We start from the raw sequence: 24,847 nt of genomic DNA on the forward strand, positions 1-24,847 counted from the left end.
AGTTCTCGGTTTAGTCTCAAACCACCTCCAATACATGTTTTAGGCCTTGTAGGTTCGTTTTAAAGATGATATGATTATAAATGAAAAGCTTTAAATTTGGATGGAAATTTATGCCTCGGTTTGTATGTTAGCTTGTGTTTAAGTTTGGTAATGCCTCATACCCTATTCCGGCGTTGGATACTGGTAAGGGGTGTTACATTTAGCAATATCAGAGCTACGATTTAGTTAGTTCTTGGATTAACGTAGTGTGTGTACGAGTCTAACTATACATGCCATATATAAATTGTGATAGTGTGACGACTCCTGACAATTTTAAACTGTGTTTTCATATATTAATGGATCCCAATCGAGTTGTGGCAGACGATGTAGAAAGTAATGCACTGGCTCTTGCCCAAGGGACGGTGGCAGTTGAAAGTAGACCCGTAACTGTGAGTCAGGAGGAGAGGCTCGGGAAGCCTTCTTCCAAATGATGAACTAGTGGTTCTCAGAAACCTGGCCACTCAACAACAACATGCTCCACCCCCTCCTAATCCTCAACCTGTCCCCATAGTGCCTCAAGGTATGGACTTTATGAGATTGAATAGAACCCCGGTTGATAAGATCAGAAAGCAAGGGGCTGAAGAATTTAAAGCAAATGCTGATGATGATCCCAAAAATGCAGAATTTTGGCTTGAAAATTCTATTAGAGTGTTCGATAAATTATCTTGTACACCCAATAAATGCTTGAAATGTGCTATATCTTTACTGAGGGACACATCATATCACTAGTGGAAGACACTAGTATCTGTGGTTCCGGGAGAGAGGGCTACATGGGAATTCTTTCAGGAGGAGTTTCAAAAGAAGTATATCAGTGAGCGATTCATCGATCAGAAGCGTAAAGAGTTTGTTCGGCTCAGTAAGTATGCTAGAGAGTGTGTTTCCTCGGAAGCTATTATGTGTAAAAGGTTTGAAGATGGGCTTAATGAAGACATCAGACTGTTAGTGGGTATTCTTGAGCTGAAAGAATTTGTTGTGCTCATTGATCCCATAAGTAAAAAAGAGGAACTAACCAAAGAACAGAGAAAAGTCGAGTCTAAGGCTAGAGATATAAGAAAGAGGCCAATGGGTAAGTCGTTCCAATCTTAGTCTAAGAAATCTAGAGAGATGCATTCTCATTCTCATGCTTCAGTTGGGTTCTCAAATAGGAACCATGGAAATCAGTATTCGGTTATAAAGCTCAGACTACTTCTATTGCGAGCGTTGGTAATTGACCCAATAGATCTGGATGCCCACATTGTGAAAGATGCCATCCCGGCAAGTGCTGAATGAATGACCGAGCTTGTTTTAAGTGTGGTTATGAAGATCACTTCATTAAAGATTACCCCGAGATGACTAAAAAAGAAAAGTTTCAGAATACAAGGCCGAGTAATAGAGGGAGACCCTCGAGAAATACCGGGAATGGAGCTAGCAGTAAAAATATGACTACGAATGATCCAGTAGGGAGATCTGACGCTAGAGCACCAGCTAGATCTTATGCCATTCATGCTCGTGAGGACGCATATTCTTTAGATGTTATGACCGGTACTTTTTCTCTTTATGATACTACTGTTATTGCTTTGATTGACTCGGGGTCTACCCATTCATATGTATGCATGAATTTGGTAATTAGTAAGAATATGCCTGTTGAGTCTACGGAATTTATGATTAAGGTGTCAAACCCTTTAGGAAATCATGTATTAGTTGATAAAGTATACAAGAAATGTCCTTTGATGATTAGAGATCACTTGTAACAGCCCGATTTTGGGCCTAGTCGAAACAGTGGTTTTGGGACCACTATTTCGAGGCCAGAGAAAATTATTTTAGTATTATTTTATGTGTTATAATATAATTTTATAAGTGCATGTAAATTTTGGTAAGTTAATTTTAGCAATTTCTAGTCCAATTTCGAAAAAGGACTAAATCGCATAAAAGGTAAAAGTTGTGTTTTAATACCTAAAGGTTTTAAATTGCCTTGTATCTTAAATTGGGGGTATTTAAAGTGAAATTAGGCCATTGAAAGTGTGATGGCCGGCCATGGGAGACAAAATTGTTGAAAAGTCAAAATTAGGTGAAATTTGGTAACCAATTTTGACTAGTTTTATTATTAACAAATAAAAAAGAAAAAGCTATCATTTTTCTCTACTCCTTCACCGAAATATGTAGCAAAGAAAGGGTTTTGAAGCTGGAAAATTTCAGCAACATATTTCCCTTGCTTAACAAGGAAATCGAGATTTGGACCTAGAACGGAAAGAAATCGATTAAGGGATGATTTAGTCCTTTTTCGAAATTGGACTAGAAATTGCTAAAATTAACTTACCATAATTTACATGCACTTATAAAATTATATTATAACACATAAAATAATACTAAAATAATTTTCTCTGGCCTCAAAATAGTGGTCCCGAAACCACTGTTCCGACACATAAAATAATACTAAAATAATTTTCTCTGGCCTCGAAATAGTGGTCCCAAAACCACTGTTCCGACTAGGCCCAAAATCGGGCTGTTTACATCACTATTTTCCAGTTGACTTGATGTTGCTATCGTTTGATGAATTTGATGTTATATTGGGTATGGATTGGTTGACTATGCATGATGCTATAGTAAATTGTAGATGGGAAGTCATTGAATTGAGATGTGAAAATGGTGAAATTCTTCGGGTTAAGTCAGATGAGTCAAATAGATTGTCAATTGTGATTTCTTCAATGTCTGCTCAGAAATGTATAAGAAAAGGGTGAGAAGCCTATCTTGCCTACGTGTTGAATAAAAAAGAATCTGAATTGAAAATTGATTAAGTGCTAGTAGTACGTGAATATCCGGATGTATTCCCAAAAGAATTGTCAGGTTTGCCTCCGATTAAAGAAGTTGATTTTAGTATTGATTTGGTCCCTAGGACTACACTGATATCGATAGCTCCGTATAGAATAGCCCTGACCAAAGTGAAGGACTCAGTTGCAAGAACTAACAAATAAAGGTTTTTTGAGACCGAGTTATTCTCCCTGGGGTGCACCAGTATTATTTGTAAAGAAGAAAGACGGATCAATGAGACCTTGCATCGATTATCGACAGCTTAATAAAGTGACTATAAAGAACAATTATCCCTTGCCAAGAATTGTTGACTTGTTTGATCAGTTGAAAGGGGCAACAGTGTTTTCAAAAATAGATTTGAGATCCGGATACTACCAGTTGCACGTTAAAGAGTCAGATGTGCCAAAGACTGCCTTTAGAACAAGGTACGGGCACAATGAATTTCTTGTTATGCCTTTTGGACTAACAAATGCTCCTGCATTTTTTATGGACTTAATGAATCGAATCTTCCCACCATATTTAGATAAGTTTGTGGTTGTTTTCATTGACGACATACTAATCTATTCTCGAGATGAGACAGAGCATGCAGAACACTTAAGAACTGTTCTATAAGCCTTGAGAGAAAATCAGTTATATGCTAAGTTTAGTAAAAGTGAATTTTGGTTTCGAGAAGTCAGATTTTTAGGACACATTGTTTCAGGGGATGGTATCCGAGTTGATTCGAACAAGATTTCTGCTATTGTTGAGTGGAAATCACCAAAGAATGTATTTGAGGTTAGAAAATTTTTGGGATTAGCTGGTTATTACAGACGGTTTGTTAAAGGATTTTTGATGACCACTACTCCTATGACGAGATTGCTACAAAAGGATGTTAAGTTCAAGTAGTCTGAAAAATGTCAGCTAAGTTTTGAAAAATTGAAAGCATTATTGACTAAGGCACCAGTTTTAGTATAACATGAATCGAGGAAAGAGTTTGTAATTTATAGGAATGTATCATTGAATGGATTAGGATGTGTGTTGATGCAAGAGGTCAAAGTGATAGCTTATGCCTCGAGACAGCTGAAACCGCACGAAAAGAACTACCCAACGCATGATTTAGAGTTAGCTGCCATGGTGTTTGCCTTGAAGATTTGAAAATATCATTTGTACAGTAAGAAATGTCATGTATTTACTAATCAAAAAATTTTAAAGTATCTGATGACTCAAAAAGATCTAAACTTGCGACAACGGAGATTGCTTGATTTATTAAAAGACTATGAGCTTGTGGTCGATTATCATCCAGGAAAGGCGAATGTGGTGGCCAATGCTTTGAGTAGGAAATCTTTGTTTGCTTTGAGGGGCATGAATACACAGTTGACTTTATCCGATAATGGTTCGATTCTAGCCGAGTTGAGAGCTAGACCGATGTTTCTTCAGCAAATTTGTGAAGCTAAAAAAGGTGACAGTAAGTTGCAAGCCAAGAGAATTCAGTGTGAATCTGGCGATGATTCAGAATTTCAGATCAACTCCGGTAATTATTTGAGATTCTGAGGTAGGATATAAATTCCTAAAGATACAGAGTTGATTCAAAAGATTCTTAATAAAGCACATAGTGGTTGTTTGTCTATTCATCCGGGCAATACAAAAATGTATTGTGATTTGAAGAAAATGTATTGGTGTGAAATGAGATATCTCAGAGTTCATTTTGAAATGTTTAATTTGTCAACAAGTAAAGGCCGACCACTAAGTACCTTCGGGTTTACTTCAACCTATGATGGTTCCCGAGTGGAAATGGGACAAAATTACCATGGATTTTGTGACAGGTTTTCCTTTAACTTCGAAAAAGAAGGATGTCGTTTGGGTTGTCGTAGACAGATTGATAAAATCGGCTCATTTTATACCAGTACATACTGATTACTCACTTGATAAGCTTGTTGATTTGTACATTGTTGAAATTGTTAGACTTCATAGAGCACCTATTTCTATTATATCGGATAGAGATCCGAGGTTCACTACGTGACTTTGGAAAAAATTACAATAAGCTTTGGGTACGAAATTGAATTTTAGCACAGTTTCTCATCCATAAACCGACGGTCAATCCAAGAGAATAATTCAAATTTTAGAAGATATGCTCTGATGTTGTGTTCTAGAATTCCAAGGTAGTTGGGAAAAATATCTACCATTGGTAGAGTTTTCCTACAATAATAGTTTTCAGTCAAGCATAAAAATGGTGCCTTATGAGGCATTGTATGGCCAAAAATGCCGAGCTCTATTTTACTGGACAAAGCTCAGAGAGAATCAGATTCACGAGGTTTACTTGGTTAGAGAAACCGAAGACAAAGTAAGGGTGATTCGTGATTGTTTGAAAGCTGCTTCAGATAGAAAAAATTCATACACGAATTTGAAAAGAAAAGAGATTGAATTTTAGATCAGTGATAAGGTATTTTTGAAAGTATCTCCCTGGAAGAAAATTCTAAGATTTGACCATAAAGGCAAGTTAATTTCGCGATTTATTGGGCCGTATGAGATTACCGAAAGAATAGGACCGGTAGCATATTGGTTAGCTTTGCCAACTGAGTTGGAGAGAATCCACAATGTGTTTCATGTGTCAATGTTGCGCCATTATAGATTAGACCCTTCGCATGTGATTTCACCAACAGAAGTTGAGATTCGACCGGATATGACTTACGGTGAGGAACCGATCAAGATATTAGCCCGGGAAGTAAAATAGTTAACAAATAAAAGTATAGCTCTTGTGAAAGTGTTGTGGCAAATACATGGGGTTGAAGAGGCTACTTAGGAGCCCAAGGAGGCAATAAGAAAATATTACCCAAACCTATTTTTCAATAAGATTTTCGGGGACGAAAATCCCTAGAGGGGGAGAATTGTAATAGCTCGATTTTTGGGCTAGCCAGAACAATAGTTTCGAGACCACAAATTCAACGTAGAAAAATTTATTTTTATTATATTTTTATGGTCTATAGTTTTATGGAACTATTCTGTGAAAATCTTATTCGAAAATTTTGACATTTGGGCACTCAATTTAGTCAAAAAAACTAAATCATAAAAAGTGCAAAAGTTGAGTTCTACTTGTTAAAGGTGTCCAATTGCTATGAGATTTTAAATTAGAGGTCCTCAATTGGTAATTAGACCATTGGATAAGTTAGTGGAAAAAAATGGACATGAATAGGTAAAATTTCAAAGTTATGCATTAAGGGCATTTTGGTCATTTGGTAAATAAAAGAATAAAAAGAGAAAATAAAGTCAAAATTGGTGTCCATCTTCTTCACCTTGGTCGAATTTTACAAGGAGACCATAGCTAGGGTTTCTCAACTTTCAAGCTTGATTATCAATAAAAACATACTTCGGACCTTGATCGAGGGAAGAACAAGGTTATTGACGATTAGGTCAATTTCCTACTATTTTGTACCAAGGTAAGTTTGTGTGCAAATAATGCATTGTTATATTATGTATTTAAGGCTTAATATTGCATAAGTTGTACAATTTTTTCTATGGAAATATTCAATGAAGTTTCAATGATGAGAAAATCCCGATTAAACCTTGGGAATAGTTTAGGATACAAGTGACATGTCACTAGGAAACCATGTGTTACGTGATCCATGTGAATCCGGGTGCTGGTCATGTACATCCTACAGGTGACTGGGTAGTACGGTATGTGTTGCGAATACCTGACAGCTTGTGTGAGCAGCCCATGTAGCTACGTCTTAACTGACAGCTTGTGTGAGCAGGCCCATGATTAGCTCGTGTACTAGCCATATGTGTTATAAGATATGAGGTAGCATTGGCTACATATGTGGCACTTACGTGAAAGACTTTCCGTGTATCCAATAGTATTCCAAATGTTCAAAGGGTAATCCGAAGAGTATGTCAAAAATGACAAAGTATACAATTAAGTTATGAGTTGGTACATGTATGTATGTAAAACTCTTGAGTATGGACTTTAGTATGAGATGAGCTCTTGGTAAGAATGCTAATGAGTAAATTAAGCCTAAGATACATGATGATAATTATGTTAACTTATGCTGGGTAGTTATATGATTAATGTATGATTTATGTTGCTTATTATTTGCATGCAAACTTACTAAGCTTTAAAGCTTACTCCCTTTTTCTTTCCATTCCTTATAGTGTCACCAAGCTAGCTCGGGGATTGAGGAATGCCGGAGCTCAATTCACACTATCAAACGATTGTTTTGGCTATACTTGGTTTCAATATTTTGAATATGGCATGTATAGGAACTTGGTCAATTAGTTACGTGTCATATTGGTTAGCCAAATGTGTTGGCATTGTAATGGTTAATGATTCTTTTTGTATATGGCCATTGGAAGTGGGCTAATGTTAATCTTATTGGTCATTGGTATGTTTATGTGATAATGCTTATCATAAAGATGAAATTGACATGACCGGAAAAGAAAGCATGTGTTGTTTATGCATGATAGATGTTAGTATGTGCAAATGATGTATTGACATCTTATTTGTGGCTGATTTGTTTGTATGTATATGCTTGGACTGGAGATGCTTGTTGTTTTGTAGGTTGGTGTAAGTAAGGGTGGCAAAATGGCTTGGTAAATGGCCTTATTTTTGTCACATGGGCAGAGACACGGCCGTGTGTCTCATCCGTGTGAAGGACACGACCTAGGGACATGGGTGTGTGCCTAGGGTGTGTGAAGTCTGCACCTATTTTATGGAAAATTATGAAAATTAAATCGCCCACACGGCCTAAGCACATGGGTGTGTAACTTGGTCATGTGACTTTTAAATGTTGATGACGTCATAAATAGACAGTTACATGGTTTAAGGACACTAGCGTGTGTGACCACACGGCCAACCCACACAGGCGTGTCCCAAGCCACAAGGGCATGTGACCCCTGTTTTGATGAAAAATTTTCTAAGTATTGTAGAATTTTCTAAAGTTCTCGGTTTAGTCCCTAACCAACTCTAATGCATGTTTCAGCCCTCGTAGGCTTGTTTTAGGGACGATATGATTATAAATGAAAAGTTTCAAATTTGGATGGAATTTATGCCTCGGTTTGTATGTTAGCTTGTGTTTAAGTCCAGTAATGCCTCGTACCTTATTCTGGCGTTGGATACGGGTAAGGGGTGTTACATGCATGGCTGTGTCTCAGCCCATGTGCAAATGTGACACAACCGTGTGGTTAAATCGTTTAACAATTTGTAATTGTGTGGACTATATTGAAAGAATTTTTCACAAAGCACACAGTTGTGCCTCTGGACCTTGTACCGCACACGGCTATGTGGCAGACTATGTGGTATAAAGGAAACTAGACCATTTGACCTATTTTTCAAGCCAACCATTCCAACACTTCAAAACATACTTAATGCACTTTCAATACATGTTTAAAAATTCAATTTTTCATACTAAAACATACCAAATCTTTGCAATTCAAGGTGTCCATTTATACATCATCAAACAAACCTTTGTTTCATCTAAATAGTCCATCTATAGGTTTCAAACATAATTTACCAAAGCGCCAAATTTCACCAATTAAATATCTTACTTATATACATTCATTAGCAATTGAAGCATTCAACTCATCGTTATACATCATCATATTCTCATACCATAATTAGATTTACTACATTTCCCCAATCATCCCACATTCAAAATTTTGCCATTCGTGACTTCATTTGTAACTTGTCACCATGCATCATACACATTTAAATGTATAACATACATACTTCCAAAATCAGCCATCATTTAAATTCAAGATCAAATACATCCAAACATTCACTTATACAATACGACCCCTATATACATGCTACTTAACTAGGTCAGGAACAATAGAAAATATACCGAATCAGGGTTAGATAGTATAAGCTTCGAGTTGATCCGATCGATGCGTTCTACGATAAGACCTAAACAGAGAAAGGAAAAACAAAATAGGATAAGCATTACTAATGCTTGGTAAGTTCGTATGAATTTCATTTGACCTACCTCGATAAATTTACAATTAAATTATAAAAATATTATGTAACAAGATATCATTTGGCATCCTGTTGCATCCACAAGTACATCACTTAACACTTCTAGAGGTTAATACATTATATTACACAAGCTTATAATATAACTAGAGAAAGGGAAAATCAAAATCAAATTAATGGGTAAAAAGAAGTAAAAAAAAATAGAGTAAATCAGAGAGATCTGACACCCAAAAAGCTAAAAGTAAATCTTTTAATTTCTTATTCTTTCTCACCTACCAAAAATAATCATGGGTTTTTTTATTATTTATTTTCTTAAAGTAAAGGAATGAGTCGACGATGAAAAAGAAGTTGAAAATGGTGAAAGATTGGGGAAAAAGAAGTGGGGGAAAGCTTGAAAATGGTGAAGAGAAAAATAGGAGGTTAGGCGGGTAGAAACATTAAGAAATAAATTGAGGGATAAATCTCAAAATTATACATGAACTTTTATTCAATGTGCAATATTTTATATGAACTTTGATTTGGTGCAATTATACACATAAAGTTTTGATTGTTGTTAAGTGTATACATAAAATTTTAATTTTGATTCAATCATACACATTAAATGAAATAAAGGCATCAATTTATTTTTATATTGGAAGAATAAAAACATTTGTGTACATAATATATAAACATAAGATGATGTTATATCAATAATTATGTTAATAATTTGTGAGAATTTGATTAAATCAAAATTTCATATATAAATTTGTACAAGATCAAAGTTTATATATAGAGTTGAACATTGAATCAAAGTTCATGTATAGTTTTTGAGATTTATCCTAAATTAATTTTTAATGTATTTTAATTAATAAATTAAAAATAATTTAAATTAGATGTTTTTGAATACACATGTCAAATTTTGATTGATTATTTTAATATACTTGGTGTGAAAGGATTGGTTAGAGTGGCAAAATTTACGGTGTTAGTCAGGTACCTAAAAAAAGTACCAAGTTGGTTTATGATTTCGAAGTTTAGGTATGAGTTAGGTCCAAAAAAATATTTAGCTACCAAGTTGGTATAAGTTTCCAAGTTCAGGTACCTCTGTATATATTTACTCAATTGAAATTTTACAATTCTTTGCTTCATTGCTAGTTACTTTGTTCATAACCTTATATCTCAAGTGTTTTAATTGTTTTCATCCTCGTATTTTAAGGAATAAAAAATAAAACGGTTTAGATTTTGATTTTCAATATTAATTTTGTTCTTATTAATTTATTTAGAAGGTTTGTGGAGCAAAGCAGATAAAGAGAATGCTCGACTCATCATTGAACCATAACTTAATGCCACATGGAGAATTTGGAATTGGTTTTATTTCTATTCTTACCTTTGAGGGTTTTTTATCATAATGATAAGATTATATACATTTAGAAGATTACTTTGTCGAGAGAAATCTGTGAAATATTGTTTGTTGAGAGCCAATAGACTCTAACATATACTGAATTGTCTTAATGTTGTCTTCCAACTATACGAGAGCTTTAGCATATTCACATAATGAAAGAACTTCACCTACTATAAAAATTGAAGAGTTTATACATGGTGAGAACACATGCCCTATGACATATAGGGCATTGATAGCTTTGATTATAACAACCCAATTTCCAATGATGTCCGAAAATATGATTTTGGAACCTTGCTTCCGTAAATTGAGCCCGTAAATTATAAATAGGGATATTTGCAAAATTAATATATAGATATATTGAAATTCGATTAAGTAATTTAGCCAAAAATGTAATTAAAAAAGCTCAAGGACTAAATTGTAAAAATTTAATCGACATAGAATTTAAATTAGAAAAAGGCTTGGGAACTTAGGTAGTAGTTATTCCAAGGGATAAAATGGTTAATAAACCATTTTAAATGGTGGATAGTGGATGATGATGTTGGATGTTATTATGCTTAATTAATTAATGATTAAAGTATAATAAACTAATATTTAACTAATTATACTAGATTATTTAAGCTATAATCCTACTATATAAGTAAATTGATAGTGGATAAAAGATGAGAAATGTCTTCATCTTCTTCATTAAGCCACCGTCCACCAATGTAGCTAAAGAAAAGAAAGCTTTGAAACCCTTATGATACTCGGCCAACATTACAAGTCCCTAGCAATTTTTCTTTGATTTTTATGGAAATTGAATCATGGGAGATTGATTTAGCTAGCTCATGTATCAAATTGTTCAATTGGTGAAATTTTAATAATTTATCATTATTGACAAAATTGATAGAACTTAAACTTATATTATAAAAAGAACTAAATTATAAAGCTTTGTTACATTAGGGACCAAATTGAATAAAATGAAAAATTATCATGAAATTATGCTAGGAATAAAAAGTATAAGGTCCCTAATGAGTAAATGTGAAATATTATTTTAATTTTCTTGAATTTGAATTTGAATTTGAATTGATGGAAATTGATATTTTTCATTCTATTTGTTATCATACGTAGCTAACGTCGACGTTGAGCGAAAGGAAAAGAAAAGTAAAAGTTAACGACAAGTGACTCGAAATCTCAGTTTGTACTTTTATGATTCAAGATCGTTTAATTTGCTTGCTTATAAATGTTAATTGAATAGTTGAATATCAAGGTTATTACATGGTAATAGTATGAATTGTTTTGACTGAGTTTGATATTGAATATCGAGATAGTGGACTAAAATGAATAAAATGGAAAATGACATGAATTAATTGGAATGTGATGTGAAATGGAAATTGGATGGAAATATGTTACATGACATGAGATATAATGTGTATTGATAATTAATTAGACTGTTATTATGATTGTGATAGAGAATTGATATATGTATTGAATTGTAAAATGAAATTGACCATTGGTACCCTATTAACTAGTCGAGCTAAGTTGGATATAATTGGCATGCCATAAAATTGGATTGTGTACAGGTTTATGCGCTTGTGTGCCAGGATGCAATTTGTGTGCCAAGATGCGCTTCGTGCGCCACTATGCACTATATGTTACAATTTCCCTTATTTTGTTTTATCCAATGATGCACTTCAATGCTAGTTGGTGTGTTGGTTGGACGATCCGTGTATTCATCCAAATTCGAGTCAGATTAATAAGGATTATAAATTGTAAGCTTGATAAATGATACTGAATGAAATCATATGATGATATAGAATCAAATGTGTATATATGTGAATTGTGATAGAGAAAGCATATAACCTATTATGCAAATCAATTGAAAATGAGTCTTAACGGGCAAAACGAATGTCAATGAGTCAATCAACTCTAAGAAGGGATTTGAATGGTAAGTTGAGAAGGTAAATGATGTTGATGAAATATGGAATTGGTTGGCATGATGTTAAAAACATGTATAATGTGTATTTGATTCATGACTTAGTATTGGATGCTAGTAATTTATAAGGAATGGAATTTAACAACTAGTATGTGTAGATTACATCTCTAGCAAATATTGAAAGAATCAAATCGTTATTTGTCATATATGTACTCACTTATATCTATGATATGAAATGTGTTGGTTTGATGAGATATAACTTGATAAACAATGAAATTATACTCAATATGATCATGTACAAATTTTTATGTTATGTTATGTTATCTTGAATCATGAAAGTATCATTGAGCTTTACGCTCACCGTCGTTTTGTTAATTTCGTGCACAAGTACAGGTATTTCTCAAAGTCTCAAAAGGTGAATTAAACATTCAGATAGCAGATTTTGACTCAACTAAGTTTGTATAGCTTTTTTCGTTCTGTCAATGGCATGTACCTAGGATTATCTAGTTTCAAATTGTAAATGGTCAAATTTGGGTAATGATGTTGTGAATGAAATGAAATGGTTAATGCTTATGTATGGTAAAGGTGTTAATGACTCTAAAATGGTATGTTGAGTATGTCTATTTGTGTTGAATGGTTGATTGGGGCCTTGAGGCTAAACATTGTTGTCATATGTTAGGTTGAATCAAAAGAAATTGGGAACTTAGTGGACCACTGAGGAAGTCGCGACTTCACTTCTTGAATGTCACGATGTCAGCCCTCCTCGTCGTGATGTCCCCTGTTTGAAGTCGCGACGCCAACTCTATATTATTTTGAAAAGTTTACAATTTGGTCTTCAAGTTGGGAAGCTTTCTTGTTGTCTTCAAGGTCCTAACACCGAGTCTTGGAAGTTGCAACACCAGCCTAGAAAGCTTTGACAAGGTTGTAGTTTAGTCCTCATTCAACCTCGGGATGGCATAAGCTTTCGTAAGCTCGTAAATGACCCGAAAATAATTATATATCATGTTTTATGCATGTAATACTCATATCTAAATGTCTAATGATGGAATTTGAATATAATTTATCGTAATTTCTCTAGCAACGATTGTGGCATCCTGTAGCTCAAACTTGGTGATCAAGTCGGGTCTGAGGTGTTACATTGGTTAAGTGCAGAATTTTGTTAGATTAGTTAACTTTCTTGAGGTTTTCTTAAAATTAGCTTGGAATATGATTTGATTGATGGTTTCATGTATCAGGCTTCAACTTGTTATGCTATAGAGTAGGGTAGAAATGTATTTGATATTTGAGCGATATGGCCTCCGAAAAAGCCAAAAGGTAGGCTATGTTTTCTTCTTTTGCTGAGTTTTTTTTTTTTTGTGAATGATAACTTAGGCAGAGTTAATCAAATTATTTGATATTCTATTGGTATAACTTAAAAAAAATAAAATAATGTGATAAATTTGGAAAAGGTTGCTACATTCTTGGTGTACTTATCATATGTTGAGGAAGGAGGGAAGCTACATCTCCATTTGACGTATAAACTTGAAGACTTGTGAATATCAAATATTAATGTTTAAAGGTCAGCTTGTATTTTATTCTTTTAGTAAAAGAATAGATAAATTGGCCTTTATACATTAGATTAAAGAGCAAACCAATCTTAATAAAAATTTCTATCCATTTCTATGGTAAAAATTTGAGCCGTACATACACGTCAGCATAAAATACACTTAGCGTATTACATCACTATTTGGTTATTCCGTCAATCACACCAATTTTTTACCATACAAATAGATAAAATTTTTAACAAAAATAGCCAATTTACTACAGAAAATAGCTTGCCTATAAAGAAGACAAAATATAATCCGATTTCTATGAAAAAAAAGGCTTCTATAGTACTTTTTAGCACATAATGGGTTGAAAATAGATGGAAATTATGATTTTAAGAAATCTATTGGACTGAAAGTGAGATGGACTTCTATTTTACTCCTTGTTTCCAAACAGTTCAATCAATAATGTCTGTTTTCTTCTCTCTTTAGTTTCAGTTTAATATTCATGGCTTAAACAACAATAACGTTGGTTTTGTTATCATTATAAAACAACATAAGTAGTTGGTGGTTGGTTTTGCAGACATCTGTTCATGGGAGTTGTCCTGTTATCAAAGTAGCAAAAGGGGTGGCTACAAAGTGGATCAGGGATCAACCAGATTTCTAGACTTCCTGTCTATATGACAGCAAATAGGTTCCTGATTCATCAGTCTTTGATGTATATTTGGATATGAGTATGGATAACATAAGAGACACAGTGGATCAAAGAATGCTTTCTCATTTTCAATTCTACAAATGGAAACTGTCAGCCATAAGCCGAAGCCAAGAGCTTCTTATCTTCCTAATCTAAACAAACTGAAAAAACCCTGCAAAAAGATTTGATTCTCAATGAACATTTCGAGCGAGCCCGAGGCAATTGCAACTCTATAAATATAAATTCCTACAAAAAAAAAAACACAAATAGACTCACCGCTGCATTTATCCAGTTTTAAGCTGCCATCCTCTTATCAGTCCCAGCTGAACTTGCGGAGCAGAACAAACTTGCTTGTAAAAAGTGTTCGCTTTAATTGGATAAAACTTGCAAGGGAATGCCAGCTGACTATCTCTTTGCTTGTAATTTCTCAGTAGACATCTTGGGAGGTTATCGCTATAAGCTTACTTAATCCTTGAAAGTTGAAATAGGTTCTTCCTTCATATCCCCTTTGAATGCCTCCCTGCATGTGGTAATTTGAAGCTTGAGGATACTCTGTTTTATCCTTCAGTTCAATCAGTGACTAATAACAGACTCCAAGATACCGTCAATGCTGGCTAAAATTGGGAATTAAAACAATCATAATTTGTGCCAGTTTTGATATGGTTGCTTTCCGCACCGTTTCAAAACATACATGCACCCAGCCGCCATGAATAACCCAACCGCAGCAAACACTATCATTGTTGAGTTCTCAATGGTCCTATAATAGCCTCTCTGCAACATGAAGAAGCTAGCCAGTAAGTTCATCAGAAAAAAAAAATAGAATTATATATCATACAACAAATTCTACCACAAGATTCATTGAGCAGATGCATAAATCCATTTTTCCTACCCTCAAGTGCTCAGGGAAAATACAATGCCTTCAGTCATTCTTAACCAATTCATAACAGCAGCAGATGAAAGGAGACAGAAGAGATATATCTTGTTTCATACAAGAGAAAAAAGAGCACACATGCATGCAGATGTTAATGGGTGCATAAATCAGCCAGGGACACACCTGCATGAGAATAAACAAAATTGCTGCATTTGCAGGAGCCAGAGAAAGGCTTATCATTCCTCCACGCAACTCATTTGGCACATACCTATAACATGATTACAGCAAAGTGATCTAAAACTAATTTCTACAAATAAAAGGGGCACTAAAAAAGAAAGGAAAAGGGAAAAAAAAGGACTTCTTAAAAACTTGAAAAAGAGAAAGGTGCAGCATACATGGTTCTCAATCTTGCAAGCAAAGGCAGAATTAGGCCAATGCAGGCATGGTATAAAGAAAACTGTGTGACGAGAACTCCAATTTCCTGCAATTCAGATCACGTAACTCTGAGACCATGAATGGAATAAAAAACAAGGCGCCCTAACTTATACATTTACAAATACATACAGAGAGACAACACGAACTTACCTCATAATCATAAGCTATTATAGATAAAAGAAGAGCCTGTACGACAAATGCACATGTTAAGCAATCCTCAGTTCGAAGAGAAGCATTAATAAGCCAAGGAAACACTGTGCTTCCTAACATCCTTGCTCCGAGCAAGCATGGATATATCAACCCTAGAAAAACTTCTCGACCATCAGCCTAACATATAAAAATCACCTTCAAATAGTATACTTCAAAGAAATCAAGCTTCCAAGAAGATAATTTGGAAACCTAAAGGGAATAAACAGAAAAACTGAAAAAAACTAATCACATGTCGTCAACAATAGATATGATCTGACCACCAGTGTTGGGGCCCAAAGAATCCAGAAAACTGCAATGGAGAAATGAAGGCAAGCTTGTGCACACGCTAGTAGCCATATCCTTCTATCTGCAGAACACAAGCACTTTATAACATTTTCTTTTTTTTTTTTTTTTTGGTATGATAGGAACACTAAGAATCAAAGGTAGGATCTTCTGCAAAACCCAAACATACAACCACGTAAAACTCATCAGCGAAGACAGATAAACCCCAATCTACCTTAGATGAGTGCATGTATTTGATGATGTGACACACATTTATTACTTTTAGCTTTAAATGTTCAGTTACAAATAGACTACTCTCAAAACGCTGCTAAAATGGTCATTTTAGAAAGTTCTGCCCTTAAGAGTTCGTTTCCATCCATGAATAAGAAGAAAGAACTAATGAAACTACAAAATTCTTACCACCAAGGATATACACAGAAAAGGACATCCTATAATCCTTAAATGTCATTATCTTCGTAGTTCCATCATAATGTCTGGACATGCAGGTGATGCCCAGTATCGCCAGTAAGGTGGCTGCAATGGAAGGAGAGCCAATTCCTTTCTCCAAATTACCACCCACCATCCAATTACCAATCACTTGACTTCCAATCAAAGATGCGGACTCAAAAAAAGTCATCAACCAAAATGTTTCATTCAAAATATCTTGCCTATGACCCAGCTGCAAGAAAAGAAAGAATGCATACCATCATGTTCATAGTTTTCATTTGTTTCTTAGAAACCAGAGAATCACATCGAGAAAGAACTGAACCTTTGAGTCAACTTTGTCATGTTCAACAACAGCCAATGTCTCGAAACTGAAGGAAAATATTGATGTTGCCAAAGACAAACATAAATTTGCTACCCAAAAGCTAGGACTTGGTGCAACCATCTTCAATATCCCAACAATAAGGTGCAAGATAAAAAACACCAAACAAGTTTTCTTTCGACCTCTACATAAATAAAAATAAATAAAACTATCAAAATTTTCACAATTATACAACCCTTGATTAATCCATAGCTAACATTGGTTAATTCATTAAAAAAACATTATTTAAAGTGATTAAATAAACATGAAAAAGTTTAGTTTTACTCACATTAAATCAGAGACAAGACCTAAGAGACTACCAACAAAAAGAGCAGCTCCAAATCCAATAAGCATAAACGTCACCGTATCTTCCTTGCTTATCCCATAGTAAACCAGCTCAAACTCTCCGTACACCGACCACAATCCTTCCAATACTAGGAAAAAAAAACGTAAAAATCAGATCAACTATCAGCTCTTTTTCCTTTTTTACTTTAAATTTAAAAAAAAATTGAATTTTTTTTTAAAAATAATGTACCTGATGCGAGGAAATAGAGAAGGAGAAAGTAAAGTTGGAAGCGGGGAGAAGAGGAGGAGAAAGGGTGGTCGGAGAAAGCAGAAGACTTGGTGGTGGGAGCGTGTTTGGAGAGATAGAAAGGGAAGAGAGAAAGTAAGAGGAAAGATGAAAAGAAAATGAAAATGAAGACGGAAGAACTTGGTTCCCAAATGGAGGTTTCGATCACGATCCCCATTTCGATCTCAGACGGAACCCTAGATCGGATCGGGATTTAAGATTAGGGAAGGAGATCCAAAGTTATTATCGGTAACGCATTTGATTTGGCTTGAGGCAACTGACAAGTGGAAACTGAGAAAGGAGAAGTGGGATTCGTTTCTCAAGTTTCAGGCGTACCCGCCGTTTTACTGTTACAATCAAAACGCTGCGTTTCAAATAACAACTTCTAAACCAAATATTTCTTAGCAAGCACATTTTTTGAAAAATAAAAATTTAGGATATGAACAATAAGAAAAATATCATTGGTTTTTGTTATTGGATTTAAATATGTATTGAATAAAAAAAAGCATATATGTTGCTTTAAAAAAATTATTTGGTACATTAATGGAAATTTTAAACTCCACACGCAAATTTAGGAGGTTAACAAATGATTAAGCGGAACAGGTGGGGCAAGCAATTCACCTGCCCCGCCATGTATCCATTTTTTAAAGGAAAAAAAATCACTCCATTCAAAACAGATCGGTGCGAAATCCACCGAACGATTCTGGTTTACCATCATTACGTGGATTAAAAAAAGTAAATTATAAAATATAATAAAATCTTTTATATTTCTGAAAATGTTCTCGTCTTCTTCGATTTCTAATGTGGACAATAATGGAGAAGGTGACTCTCTTCCTGAGGATTCCATTATAAAGAAGGTCCATTTCAAGGAATCGAATGTGATTACTGAAGATGTGATGGCTGTGGAGGACTCCAACACTAAAAAGGTCCGTTTCAAGGATTCAGATGGGTCTTCTGAAGATGTGATGGTCGTGGAGTCATCACTAACACCTTCTCTTCCCTGAAAAGATAAGCTAGTGGGGAAGGATATTCTTGCGTCGAATAAGACAAAGGGTGATCACTTCGTTGTCGATAATTTTTCCCTCACTGAGCAAGATGTAAAGAAATAGGTTGTTGATGGTATTCCTTCAATCGATTTCTCGGAGAGAGTTTATCAGTTATTGGAAAAAGGAGATGTCGTCCTCTGTGGTTCTCAAGATGCTTGGTCGGAACCTTGGAATCACGACTCTGTATAATAGATTATATGGGATTTGGAAGCCATCTAAGCCTTTTTAATTAATGGATATAGAGAATGGTTATTTTCTCGCTAAATTTCAAAGTACTGATGACTATGATAAGATCCTTTCTCAGGGGCCGTGGGTTATCTTCGGTCATTACCTAACCGTTCAACCATGAACGATCGATTTCAATCCTAGTCTACCTTTCCCTAATATGGTTCTCACATGGATTCAACTTCCTAGCCTCCCTAGTTATTTATATTAGAAACAGATCCTAATGGAGATTGGGGGAATGGTAGGCAAAGTCACTAAATTAGATTTCAATACAGATAGCAAAACACAGGGTCGATATGCTCACATAGCAGTTTATGTCAATTTAGGGAGATCTTTAATTTCTAAAATTCTCATCAATGGCAGTCCTCAAACAATTGAGTATGAGAATCTACCGGTGGTATGTTTCAAGTGTGGCTGTTATGGACACATCACAGAGAACTGTCCGGCTGTTACAAATTCTTCAAAGACAAAGAGAAAGAGGAAACGTCTGAACAAACCTCTGCATCTTCTGTGGTGGCCAGAGATGGGGAGTACGGCCCCTGGATGCTGGTGGAGCTGATGAGCAGACGTGGCACCTTGGATGGAATCAAAAAAGGAAATAATTCCAAAGGGGAGAAAAATTCAGGGTCAAGATTTCAATCGGTAACAGGACTGGAGGCGAATTTAACGGATGAGGATTTAAGTAAGGTAAGTCACAGGGATTTGAAGAAAAAAGGGAAAGTCACAAGTGATTCTCAAGAGAAAATTTCAACGGGTAAAAAACCTGGTTTTAATGGCTCTAAGAAAGCGAATGTGGGCCTGTTGGTGGGGAAACTCCTAATTGGACAGGCCTATGACCCAAAGATCCATAATTTTCAAAAGGACCATAATCAGGTTGGGCCCAAGACGGGTTTGGTCCCCCACACACATTCGGCTGCTTCTCAGCAGGCCTCATTGGACTTTCAGCAGACCTCCAGTAGCTTTGATTTTAGACAGCAGAAAGCGGCCCAAGCTTCGAATGAGGCTGTTACAGTTTTTTCGAAGACTGCGAGTGCCACGCATGTTTCTTGCCATAATATTGGAGAAAATAATCAGCCCCTAAATTCAGATATTTCTGAATCCTCTTGTCCTTTAATTTCAAATTCACAGTTTGGTGGTGATGCAGAACACGTGAAGGTGGACACGTCTTCTTCAGTCCAAAAGCAAGCGCAACATGTAGTACACTCTAACCCCACATTTGAGAAGAGTTCGTTTGTTAATGTAGAGGTAAAGGGAGGAGTTCTAGAAGCCAAAAATCATTCGGCAGTGGTATTCAAAAGGAGTAGCATTCTGGAGCCGATCAGCGAGGAGATAGAGGATAGTGTCTGCCCGTTTGAAATTAAATTTCCTAGAGAGGATTTGAAAAGACAAATTACCAATGCCAAAGTAACTAGCTCTAAAGAAGGGTGGAAACTCAATAAAATCCGAAAGGGACCGGGTAATCGTTTCAAGAATTCTGAAAATACCCACGTTCACTTTGTTGATTCTATGAAGAGGGTAACAGAGCTTATTGCATCTGAAATTGATGGAGATTCTGCTAATGATTTTTCTCGAAAAAAAGGAGAGCGAGAGGAGTTTTCCTCTACCGGACACCATTGAGATAATTTTTTTTTCTATTTTAATTTTTATTATGATGAACATGTCTATTTTATCTTAGAATGTGCAGGGGTATGCGTCTGATAAATTTTTGCAAGATTTTCGTGAGTATAATAATCAGTACAAGCTCGATAAAATTAGCCTTTTTGAGCCAAGAATTAGTGGGATTAAAGCTGACACAATTATTGCTAAGTTATGCTGGGATAAGTCGTATCGAGTGGAAACAGTGGGATTTTCTGAAGGTATCTGGATTGGTTGGAAGAATTCAATTGATTTGGAGGTGATCGGTAATTATCCTCAATTTATCCTAGCTTGTATTTGCTCCAAATTACATCCTCATCCGGTCCTTATTGCTTTTGTTTATGGGAGCCCTGATAAACAGAAAAGGAAAGTCACACAGTTCCAAGTGTGTCTGTTCCTTGGATAGCCATTGGAGATTTCAACTCCATCCTCTCTTTAGAAGATAAAAAAGGTAGCCATGTCAATGGCCGCAAATGTCAGTCCTTTGGTGAATTTATGGGCAAAGCTCTTTTACACGACCTGGGTTTTCAAGGTCCCCCATTCACGTGGCATCGTGGTAATCTTTCTTAAAGACTTGATAAGGCTGTGGGAAATGATGCTTGGATGGAAGCCTTCCCTAATTGTTTAATTACCCACCTTCTCAAAATCAAATCTGACCATCGGCCTTTGCTACTGAAGCTTCGCTATGATGGTAGTGGTGCTCCTAATAGATTCTTCCAGTTTTAGCTGGTTGGTTGCATCACCATAATTTTTCTGAATTTGTTAAGAATAATTGGAGCTTCAATGGTAATATGACAAGTGCAGTTGAGGAATTTACAGATAAACTCAAAGAATGGAACAAATGTGTTTATGATCATATAAGTCTACGGAAGAGGCAGTTAATGCACAAAGCTTGCTAAAATACAATATGTTTTGGATCTCTCGGGGTCTAATTCTCTTTTTCAGCAGGAAGTGATTGTTCATGATAAGCTAGAAAATATTCTTCATCATGAGGAGATGCTCTGGAAGCAAAATTCTAAATGTAAGTGGCTAAACTTGGGAGATCTCAATACTAGCTACTTTCACAGACGTATGGTTTTGAGAAAGAATTTTAATAAAATCACCGCTTTATGTAATACTGATGGAGAATGGATTTTTGACCCTGAGGTTCTTAAGACGAAAATGGTTAACTTTTTCCAGAATTTTTATGGGGAGAATCCATGTCCGTTAGGGTTTCTACCTCCTAATGCTTTTCCAAGGCTTAGTACTGAAGATGTTGATCTACTAGGGAGAGGTGTTACGAATGAGGAAATTAGGGCTGCCCTTTTTGATATGGCAACCTTGAAAGCCCCGGGTAGTGATGGGTTTCAAGTGGCTTTCTTTCAGAACCAATGGGATAATATAATGTGAGCTATTTGTGAGTGGGTTAAGAAGTTTTTTGAGGGAGGAACAATTGAACCAGCGTTTAATAACACTCTTATTGTGTTAATACCTAAAGTTTCGAACCCGAAAAACTTCTCGTAGTTTCATCCTATTAGTCTCTGCTCAGTGTTATATAAGCTAGTCATGAAGGTCATTGCAAATAGATTCAAAAGTATCTTCTCGAAGATCATTGGACAAGAACAAACAGGTCTCATTGTAGGGAGAAGCATTATTAATAATGTCATCATTGCCCAGGAAGTGTTACATGTAATGAGATCCAAGAAAAAGCTTCAGTGGATGGCCATCAAGATTGATTTGGAGAAAGCGTACGATAGAGTCAGATAGGATTTCATGGAAGCTTCTCTTAATGTAGCAGGTATTCCTCATTATCTGGTTAAAGTTATTATGAATGCTATTTCGTCTTCCTCTATGCAGGTTTTATGGAATGGTATTCCAACTCAAAAGTTTAGACCGATTAGAGGTATTCGGCAAGGATGTCATTTATCACCATATCGTTTTGTTCTTTATATGGAATGGTTGGGTCATAAATTTCACGCGGGTATTTCCTCAAGGGAGTGGCGTCCCATTCAACTATCTCGCATAGGACTGAATCTTTCACATTTGTTTTTTGCAGACGATTTAGTGATTTTTAGTATAACAGATTTGACTTATAATGGAATACTCAAGAATTTTTTGAGTAATTTTTGTGAGCTATTAGGTCATAAGGTCAATGTCAGGAAAACAAATGTTTTCTTCTCCATGGTGTTAACGAGTCCTTAAGGAGTGAAATCAATGACATGTTTGGCTTTCAAGAAGTTAATGATTTGGGTCACTATATCGGGGTTTCATTATTTCATAAAAGGGTCACCAATGATATTCTTAATTTTTTAGTGGAAAGAGTTCGTAGTCGGCTTGCTAGTTGGGATGTGAAATAGCTTTCTTTTGCTGGAAGGGTTACCTTAGCACATTCTGTTCTTCTGGCTATCCCGAGTTATCTCATGCAGTCAACTCTTATCCCTAAGGGAATTTGCGACTCTATCGAAGAATTAGCTAGACAGTTCATTGGGGGGCTGCGGAGTGGAGAAGAAAATTGGATTTGGTAGGGTGGAATAACATTTGTCAGCCTAAGTTGCATGGAGGCCTTGGATTTCGACGTTTGGAGGATCAAAACAAAGCTTTCATGATGAAATTTGGTTATAGTCTTATTACTAAGATTGAAGCTTTATGGGTTCAAGTTCTTAGAGCTAAGTATAGCTTTCATAAGGCATTGCCAGATTCTATCATGCGAAATAGGTGTTCTTATATATGGAAAGTAGTTGCTAAAGCTTGGCCTTTGTTGTGCAATAACATAATTTGGTCTATCAGTAATGGGAGGACTGTCCGCTGTTAGGAGGATAATTAGGTTCCAAATGTTGGACCCCTTAATCAGTACGTATCGGGTCAAGGTAACATTGTTACTCAGAGTAAAGTTAATGAGATGGTTATGGATAATGGTGATTGGAACCTTGATCTTTTTAGATTGTGGTTGCTAGAAGAAGTGGTCATTCAAATCATTAGCATTCCTCCTCCTTTAGACTCAATTGGGCCTGATATTCTTTCTTGGTCTAGAACAACAACTGGTGTTTTTCTATGAAAAGTGCTTACTTTATGCTTAAGGAGGAGTCTTGGAATCCGAAGGATGTGAACTAGAGTATTGTATGGAAAATTCCAGGGCCCCAACGAGTAAAACAGTTTATCTGGTTGGTTCTTAAGCAGTGTCTTTAAACTAATTTGAGTAGAGAGGTATTGTGCTTCGCGTCATCTCTGTGGCCATTCAACGAAAGATATTTTTCATGCTCTTAGGGATTGCTCTTATGCTCAGGAAATTTGGAAACAAGTCATCCCTTCCAATCATTTCGATAGCTTCTTCGCTGGTAATATTTCAGAGTGGTTGTTTTTGAATTTGCATTTTCATCCTTCCGTTAGTCCAAGTAACTCGACTTGGACTTGCCTATTTGGGATTCTCTTTTGGTGCATTTGGAAGAACCGAAATTTGATCATTTTCTCCTAAGGACATTATCAGTGCCTCTTATAGTTGGGCGAATCATTTCTCCTCTATTCAGAATACAATGTTGGAATGCCGCCCAAATCAGTCATCTATTCATCAGAATTCAGGTATATGTTTCTACCTTAATACTGACGGTGCTGTTCACTCTTGTCTGGTTTCTCTGCTGCAGGTGGAGTAATACATTATGGTAAAGGACAGTGGCCCAAAAAGCTCTCTAATAAGGAGGATTCAACAATTTCTAGCCTTTGAAGAGAAGTGGTCCTTAAACTATGTTATAAGAGAATCTAATTAGGTAGTAGATGCTCTGGCAAAAATGGCTTTAACGAGGACCGAAACATTGCACATGTTTGAAGAGCCCCCATGGAGATTAAAGGGATATTGAAGGAAGACTGTAATTTCAAAAATATGACTAAGAATCAATCTATGTAATTCTTTGTTTTTATTTACAAAAAAAAAAAAAGTACACTACACCAAATACTCACCCTTAAAAAAAAAGGTATTTTAATCCTTGTAGTTTGCAAATAATTTTGGATAATAGTTAAATGTTTTTATTAATCTTTGTTTTGTAGTTATTTTAGTCCTTAAACATTTTAAATTTTAAATTTCAACCCTCACTAAGCAATAAATATTAAATTCATTAAGTTTCTACTATTTTCAAAATATGATGTAGCAAATATATTATTATATATGTAATGCCATCTCTAATTGTTATTTCCACATTACTCACTGAAAATTTAGTTAATGGAATAATTATTATCATTTGCATCAAGATTAAAATTTTAAAATTCAAACTTTAATTTAGAATGATCCAAACTAAATCTACAATTATGCAACTAGTACAAGACTAGTAATTAAATTTAATCAATAAGTTTAAATGCTTAAATTTTGGGTCAAGACTAGAATTTCAAATTTCAAAAAGTACAAAGCTAAAATTGATCAAATTAAAATATGTGGACTAAATCCATAACTTTCATAAAGTACAAGGACTAATAGCAAAATTTAACATTTGAAAAGCGTTTGAATAATTACATCATCATCATAATAATATAATAATATAAGAGAACAA

At 35.3% G+C, this 24,847-nt stretch overlaps 1 protein-coding gene across 6 annotated transcripts; it reads right to left on the bottom strand.

Moving 5' to 3' along the window:
* Positions 1-14,338: 14,338 nt before the first annotated feature.
* On the bottom strand, positions 14,339-19,467 carry LOC108479672 (uncharacterized). Of its 6 annotated transcripts, none has more exons than XR_008276192.1 (12): positions 19,196-19,467; positions 17,392-17,774; positions 17,146-17,290; positions 16,821-17,001; positions 16,472-16,730; positions 16,048-16,136; positions 15,731-15,907; positions 15,541-15,626; positions 15,329-15,413; positions 14,966-15,045; positions 14,551-14,794; positions 14,339-14,446 (listed from the first exon to the last, which is right to left on the bottom strand). XR_008276192.1 is itself a non-coding variant. In XM_053023530.1 (11 exons), the coding sequence occupies exons 2-11, from the start codon at positions 17,603-17,605 to the stop codon at positions 14,740-14,742; spliced, it is 1,386 nt and encodes a 461-aa protein (XP_052879490.1). In that variant the 5' UTR covers positions 17,606-17,774; positions 19,196-19,467; the 3' UTR covers positions 14,339-14,739. The 6 variants fall into 6 exon arrangements, 2 of the variants coding, with proteins under 2 accessions (XP_052879490.1, XP_052879491.1); XR_008276189.1 differs by having other exon boundaries at positions 14,951-15,045; XR_008276193.1 differs by having other exon boundaries at positions 14,877-15,045.
* Between the last annotated feature and the right edge of the window lie 5,380 nt (positions 19,468-24,847).

The sequence above is a fragment of the Gossypium arboreum genome, chromosome 12 (genome assembly GCF_025698485.1).
Source record: "Gossypium arboreum isolate Shixiya-1 chromosome 12, ASM2569848v2, whole genome shotgun sequence".
Classification (NCBI taxonomy): domain Eukaryota; kingdom Viridiplantae; phylum Streptophyta; class Magnoliopsida; order Malvales; family Malvaceae; genus Gossypium; species Gossypium arboreum.

Coding starts and splice junctions, on each gene's coding strand:
- LOC108479672 (XM_053023530.1), bottom strand. CDS start 17,605: ATGGGGATCGTGATCGAAACCTCCATTTGGGAACCAAGTTCTTCCGTC. Junction 17,291..17,391: donor TCTCTATTTCCTCGCATCAG/GTACATTATTTT, acceptor TTTTTTTCCTAG/TATTGGAAGGATTGTGGTCG. Junction 16,137..16,471: donor TTCTGTGTATATCCTTGGTG/GTAAGAATTTTG, acceptor TGTGTTCTGCAG/ATAGAAGGATATGGCTACTA.